The sequence below is a fragment of the Oculina patagonica genome, chromosome 9 (assembly GCF_052425735.1).
Source record: "Oculina patagonica isolate OP01 chromosome 9, crgOcupat, whole genome shotgun sequence".
Lineage (NCBI taxonomy): Eukaryota > Metazoa > Cnidaria > Anthozoa > Scleractinia > Oculinidae > Oculina > Oculina patagonica.
In genome coordinates, this window is record NC_135766.1 from 21,230,682 (window position 1) to 21,238,231 (window position 7,550).

The 7,550-nt window shown below is 38.2% G+C and overlaps 1 protein-coding gene across 1 annotated transcript; it reads left to right on the top strand.

The window, feature by feature from the left end:
• The first annotated feature begins 671 nt into the window (after positions 1-671).
• Positions 672-7,227, top strand: LOC144665026 (uncharacterized). The gene is made up of 5 exons (XM_078526208.1): positions 672-1,055; positions 1,803-1,920; positions 2,269-2,360; positions 3,314-3,997; positions 7,059-7,227. Exons 1-4 carry the CDS (start codon positions 717-719, stop codon positions 3,977-3,979), a joined length of 1,215 nt encoding a protein of 404 aa, XP_078382334.1. The 5' UTR covers positions 672-716; the 3' UTR covers positions 3,980-3,997; positions 7,059-7,227.
• Positions 7,228-7,550: the final 323 nt, after the last annotated feature.

A 7,550-nucleotide genomic window follows, 5' to 3' on the forward strand; every position in this document is an offset into this window, starting at 1 on the left:
CATTGTTTTCTCTTGCTTAACAATGGCTTATTAGTTGGTTAAATTGCTTGCATTTTAGCGAGGGAATTAACTAACCGATGTTATTATATATATAAATAGCACCATTAACATTCAACGGTCCCAATGACTACGAGTGCACGACTACTTATATATACCAATAAACCACAGCAAACAAATTTTTTACGCAAAATTTTGAGCACGTTTAAAGCACCTTTCAATAGGGATTTAAAAAAAGAATTAATTTACAAACGAGGCATGAATTATATTCAAAACCAGGGGGTACCACCCACGGGCAGTCTGGCAGTGATACTCGTCCAACGTTTCAAGGGTAAATCTATTGCTTTTTGGTTCTATCGATGCTTTTCATTTGGTAATCGTCCTAAACACAAGATCTTGCTACTCTTCTGGCAAGGGAGTGAAATTAGAGTGAGCCTGGATCAATGTTGCCTCTTCACATGTAAACGGTTTATTTCAAAAGGTTCCGACGCGCACCCCCCCCCCCCCACCCCCTTTACCCCCTCACCTCCCCGGACACTTCAACAACCAATCAACCACAAACAAATAATCAACAGACACGAACAGACCGGGCCAATTATTGCGTCTTATTTCATCAAACATTTACAATTAGCGCAAGATCGAAACCCCTCCTTAAAAAAAAACTTTTGAAGTCAAGTATTTGGTTTCTCTTTCTACACCGTACCGACTGTTGTTCAGCGATGGACGCGAAAAAGGTTTTGTTCATTGTCCTGTTCCATGGAATGATAAATATCGCCGTTTTCGCCGCCAAAGAAGACTCTACACCTTCTCGTTCCGCATTCTTGAAGATGCTAGAAAATAAGCGACTTAAAGGCCACGTTGTCAAACAGTTTGAGTCTCCCAGTTTGATGTCTTGCAGCCATTCGTGCTTGAGAAACTCCTGGTGTACTTCCACAAACTTCAAGGTGCCATCCGACAAGAACAGCAAAGGAACTTGCGAACTGAACAAGCACGGGGCCATCGACGCAAACACCAGATTTCATGACCAAAAAGGAGTTATTTTTTCTATGGTGCTAAAGGTAATTTAATTTGACTTTGGAATACTCCCTAGCCTAGCTGTCTCTTGGAAAGCATGGGAAGCTTGGGAAGCTCTAACCAACTGAGCTATACGAGAGTCTCTCGTGGCTCAGTTGGTTAGAGCGCTCAACCGGTATCTGGGAGGCCATGGGTTCGATTCCCGTCGGGGACTCAGAATTTTACTTTTTGCCATGCTCGTGTCATTGTTAAAAATTTATCTTCATTATTTATCACCGAGCTCAAAATTTACCATCTTTATTACTTACTACACATTTACAGAGTATTGTGCAAAAAAATTGGATCAGAACGCGGAAGCTCTTTTTTTTTTTTTCTTGGTCTAACGCGAATACTTGTACAAATATTATCGATCGTCTAATTTGTGGTTGCATCAACTATTAGCTCCCATTATAGATAGAAATTCCCCTTTATCAATATAAGGCCAAAATAAAAGCTTTAATGCAGGAGTAATGACATTAGCCAACGTCTGAGCCATGTACAAAAGAGAAAAAGTTAAATGAACATGTATTTATTACTAATTACTGGGACTCGGAACTATGGAATATTTTTCGTCCACATTATTCAGTTCTCCACATATATACTTGTGTTGCTTCCGTTGTGTGAGAGCGAAAGAAGAAATTAGGAAGGTTCACGGTACCAAGAAGAAAGCGGAAAAAAGATAAGATCTGTTCGCGTGCGTATTTTTTCCGCTTCGACATTGATGGATTTTTGTTTTTATTCAAACTTTTCAGGGATGTCTCATGACTGGCTGCCTCAATGGTGGCTCTTGTGTGCCTGATGAAAGGAAAGAAACATTTTCGTGTTCGTGCAAACTATATTGGACTGGAGATAAATGTGAAACTAAGATTGGTAAGGAATGGCCAATTTGCACTAATGCAGTATAAAGTTATGTCTTCACATCTCGTGCCTCTCTAAAATATGATTTCGGTTATTGGGATCTAAATTTAAGATAAATGTCTTGAAACAAACGATGTTAGAGATGGCAGAAGGGTTGCAAAAAGCTTTCGACTAACACGAGCTCGTGAAAGTTTCCCAATTCTGCATATGATTCTCTAAGACTAAGAATAATTTTCTTTTCCTTGATAAATTGGAAAAACTACTGATTGTGAAACAGTATTATTGAGAAAGCTGCTAAGAAAATGCTGTAATGATTGCAAAACAATTATATTCATTTTTAATTAATTAATCATCTTTCAGATGCTTCTTCGTGCTATGAGCTTCAAATAAAAGCAAAACAGAAATTACCAAATGGAGAATACCTGTTAACAAATGGAAGCATGTCATTTAAGGTAGGTAACATAAAGAATTTGTTGTGAAGAGAAAAGCAACACGAAATCGAAATATTCCTTTTCAATATAGCGGGCTAAAAACAGACAGAACTGTCAGACCAACATAAAAATTCTCTTCAAGTTTTCATGCATTTTTTATTTAACTTTGGAGAATCTCTTTTGAAAACTTGATGGCGTCGACGGAGATCTGAATGTTGTTACCTTCTCTTCCTGAATATGTTCCAAAACTTAAACCGCTTGCATAATTTTTTTCTATAAACATACTAAGTGAAGACTTTGATGATCTTCCGAAAATTTATATTTGACCATTTGCCGAAGATTTCTAAAGATTCTCCAATTGTTGTCCGAAGGTCATACGAAAATTTCCGAGCATTTTCCGAAAATTTCCGAAGATTGCAAAAAATCACCGAACATTTCCAAGGTTTGTCGAAGACTTGCGAGGAAGATCGAAAGATGCTTCTACTATAGGCCAAATACACAAACATAACTAAAGTCATCAATATCACCACAGTAAAATTACCATAATTTTACATATGATCAATTACCATTTTTGTCCGGGATGGAAATCCTTGTAAAACACTACAGTATTGTGGACTGTATTTTCTTGTTATTGGGTAATCAGGCGCGGTTTACAATTTTGTTTGCTATTTTAGTTAATATCAATTGTTTTTTTGTTTTTTGAATTAAACGGACTAAGTTTTGAGATGGAAAATTACTGCTTTTAATAACCCAGGCGATCATTTTGTCACTCTAATTGAACACTTTGCAAGTAATAAGGAACAAATTGTATCAAACATTGGATGTGTGTGTGTGTATTATAACACATATAGACCTCCTTCTTCAACAATTCTATAGATGCAGAAAATATTTATCACGCCTTCAGCTTAATTCGCGCACCCATCGTATACAATATTATTCATGCCTTTAACCAAGCTTTGCTCGTGTTTCATTAGGTGTACTGCCACATGACAAATGACAGCAAAGGATGGACCATTATTGCCCGATTCTCAAACAGTGATGATAAGAATTGGATGAATGACACTGGCTACTGGTGGTACGACCAGCACGTTGCCATAGGAACAACAGCCAGTCCGTCAAGTAACACTGACATGATCTCACAGGCCTTTTGGTTGGTCGGCGGCAAAGAGTTTAAGATCACGCGCAGTGATGACCTAAGTCACACACCTTTGTTACAGACCTCAGATAACTGTTTGGCTGGACAAACATTCCGATCTAAAATCACAAGCTATGGCGACTGTAGAAACGGCAAAGTTTGGGGCAGTAATAAGTGCCTGGGAAAGTGCACGGTAGAATATGGCGGTCAGTACAAGAAAACTAACGGGTTTCAACAGGCTGAGTGCAATGGAAGCATCCAAAGCGCCAACGGGATCGGCTTCTGGTGTCATGGGGGGGCTGATGGGTCAGTGATGATGATGATTGGTGGAGGAGGAAGTGCTTGCTCGCGTACTGATCACGGGATTGGAATAGCAGAAAGCGACAACGCTTCTTTAAAAAAGAAAACGGAAACTGTCACTGACACTGACTATGACTTTGGTCATAATGCTGAGACAACGTCCCCCCAATCCAAGTCATACTCGTTAAACCTGTGGATTCGTTGAACGATATTAAGTGGCGATGTCCTTTAAAGCGGACCATCGTATTTTGTGTCGGAAGAAAGTTTTTCTTCAAACTTTGCCCAGTGAACTATCTTGCTTTATAAGTAAATGCAACGGCATAAGTTTTTTGAAATACGTTAAAATGTTTTTTTCAGAGCATATAACAGCCAAGGCGACTAAAAGGCTAAATTTTGATGGTCGCTACAACGAAAAACTGCACAAGTTGACGAGCTCGGCACACAAAAACCGCCGACCGCAACAGAAAACTATTATAATCCCATGAAAGGTGGTCCTTAAAGGGTTGTGAAATCATGTTTGTTTTAATATTTTTTAAATTTTCAGGTTTGGAAAAATTTATGTCTCAACATCCGTCAGATCGCTTTTTATAAACATGCCAATATACCCTGACTTTGCTGGCCTTTAATTTCCAAGTCCAGACCATACCATTCTAAATTCCACCTGAATTCTACTAAATGGATGCCAGGGAGCACAGAAATCTAAAAATACCTTGCACTTCTTACCTTCTTTCGTCACAGCGACTTCCAACTTTTCGTGTTTTAAGCGAATTTTTCACACACATTATGCAAATGAGGTTGTAAACCCAACTACGGTTGTTTTAAACGAAAACGGTTAAATTGTAAAATTTCGACATTGTAGGTGAAAAATACAAGGAGTTTTATAGAAAGAAAACTTGCAAATGATATGGGTGGTTAAATTGATGAATTAAGTTGTCTTGAACTTTTCATGCTTTCAAGACAAATGTCACAATTGATTTGCAAAATGTGTTGTCTGCTGAACTTTGACCGATGTTTTCAAACAAACCGTTCTAACTTTTTGGAACTCGCTGTTTTTCATTTAAAAAGGGAAGAACAAATAAGTTCTTACTAAATCTGAAAGCCGCGTTCAAGGTGTAATATTTGAAAATTCCTTCAGTTTTAACTGGTCTAACAAGTTGGAGTGATGTAACTCTTGAAATAAACAATTTGTGACCTTGTATTTCAGTTGACATGTTTTGTTGCCACTTTATAAAGTTGCAGTTTTAGGGCCTGTTTACATGATTCCGGAATGACTTTCATTCCGGAACGAGTTCATTCCATCCCCATACATTTCTCTGTATCTGTTTACATGATACCGAGACAAGTCAAGTCAAGTCATTCCGGAATGAGTTCATCCGGTTTTCATTCCGGAATGAAACTTTCGTTCTGGAATGACATTTCATTCTGGTAACACAGTGGCCACTTGAATGATTTCTCCTTCATGCCTGTGAGTGAAACGTTTGTTTTGAAACAACTCAAGACCTTGAAAACAAACAAGGCGATTGGATTGGACAAGATCAGTTCAAGACTTCTTAAGGACTCTGCCGAATGTATCACACCTGTATTGACTAAGCTATTTAACCGCTCTCTTGACTCCAGCGTCTTTCCCGCCATTTGGAAACAAGGCAAAGTAACAGCACTCTTTAAATCAGGTGACAAATCTGATTGCAATAACTATAGGCCCATCACAGTGCTTCCGACGGTTAGTAAGATTCTTGAGAGAGCAGTACATCAACAACTATATGGCTATTTGACTGAGTCAAGCATACTTACACCAAAACAGTTTGGCTTTCGCCCTAAACTATCAACCGAAGTCGCCCTCGCTTATTTTACGGACAGGGTTCTTGATAAACTCGATAATGGAATGTTAACAGGAGCAGTGTTTCTCGATCTTTCGAAGGCTTTTGACACCGTCGATCATGGCCTCCTGTTAGAAAAGCTGAAGCAAATCGGTGCTGGTGATAACGTAGTTGGATGGTTTAGATCGTATCTAAACAATCGCTTTCAACTCACTGTGGTTGGAGATGTCCAGTCTCCGCTGAGACCGATCCAAGTCGGCGTTCCTCAAGGAAGCATCCTCGGCCCTCTCTTGTTCTTGGTCTATATCAACGATCTTCCCACCTGTTTGGAACATTGTGAAGTGGCCCTTTACGCTGACGACACAGTGATCTACTTCAGCAGCTTGTGCGTTACCGAGATAGAACATTTTATAAACGAGGACTTGTCTAAACTTTCTTCGTGGTTTAGTACAAATCGTCTAACCTTGAATATTTCTAAATCGAAGTTTATCTTAATTGGTAGTCCCCATAAGATTAGATCTTGTAATGATATCAATGTCGTTATTGATAATTCGTCACTCGAATACACCGATACCTTTAAATATCTTGGTATAACCATAAACAAGACTATGACTTGGAGCGACCATGTTGAAGCCATTTCCACTAAGATTAATCAAAGACTTGGTCTGCTGAAACGAATTAGACACTTGCTGCCTCTTGAAACGCGGACTACTTTGTACAACAGCCTGGTTTGCCCTCTGTTCGATTACGCCGATACTATCTGGGGCGATAAGGGTAATGCTACCCTAATGGGTGAGCTACAGTTACTTCAAAACAAGGCTGCCAAGACCATTCTTAGTTTACCAAGTTTTTCCTCGTCTACAGAAGCATTAAATGCACTTGGTTGGCCAACGCTCGTGAAACGCAGGTTATTTCACCGCTGCGTTTTCGTTTTCAAATATGTAAATGGCCTCATAGATTTTAATTTTGATACAAAGAGAAACTATGACATTCATGCTTATAATACCCGTGGCAAAACCAATTTTTATTTACCGAGGACTAGACGAAATTATGGCAAGCAACGCCTTTTATACCAAGGACTTGCAGACTGGAATAAGCTAGACAAATTGATACAAGACATTAAGTCCATTTTACTTTTTAAGCAAGCCCTGAAGAATGAAGTTTTTAGCTAAATTTTTTATCCTATGCCGTTTATTGTGAACTTTAATACTATACATTTTTTATCATGTAACTTTTTTAATTCTTAAACTATTTTTAAATTTTTAAATTTTAAATTTGAACTATTATTTTGCAGGGCCTCACTGAATAACACCTTTGGTGATGTGAGCTCCCTGGGTAAAGAACATTATTATTATTATTATTATTATTATTATTATTATTATTATTATTATTATTATTATTATTATTATTCTTCCGACCCGAAATGCGATGGTCCGCTTTAAAGGACATCGCCAGTTAATTGTTCAGAAAGTCATGAAACGTAATCTCAAAGTTTGCTCATAAATCTTAGTGATGGAGTAGGGTGGGTTGCAGATTTCATCCCGTTCGTAAAAGAACAATAGCCTAGTATCGATAAAGTTTAATTGTAATGTAAAACCAACACACAGGTACTGAAGGAAACACTAAACGCCTATATAAATATCAAACTGTTATCTCTGATTAATCTCTAATTTCTCCTAACAATATTATTGTATTTGCCGATAGACAGGTGAGGAGAATAAAGACAATCGTCATTAAAGTGAAAGTGTTTTCGTGATCACTGGACCAAATTCCCAGTACTGTATCGCTGTATCGCGTTAGTTAGGACGCAGTGGAGCCCTAACTCTGGGTGATCATTATCGATCACAGTTCGCTGAACTTTTCTTTTCAAGCCTACATGGACTAAAATTCTGATGTCACTCTTTTTTTTTGGTTTCTTGTTTAACTTTCTATCATTAAGCCTTTTTTGCTTTCGACAGC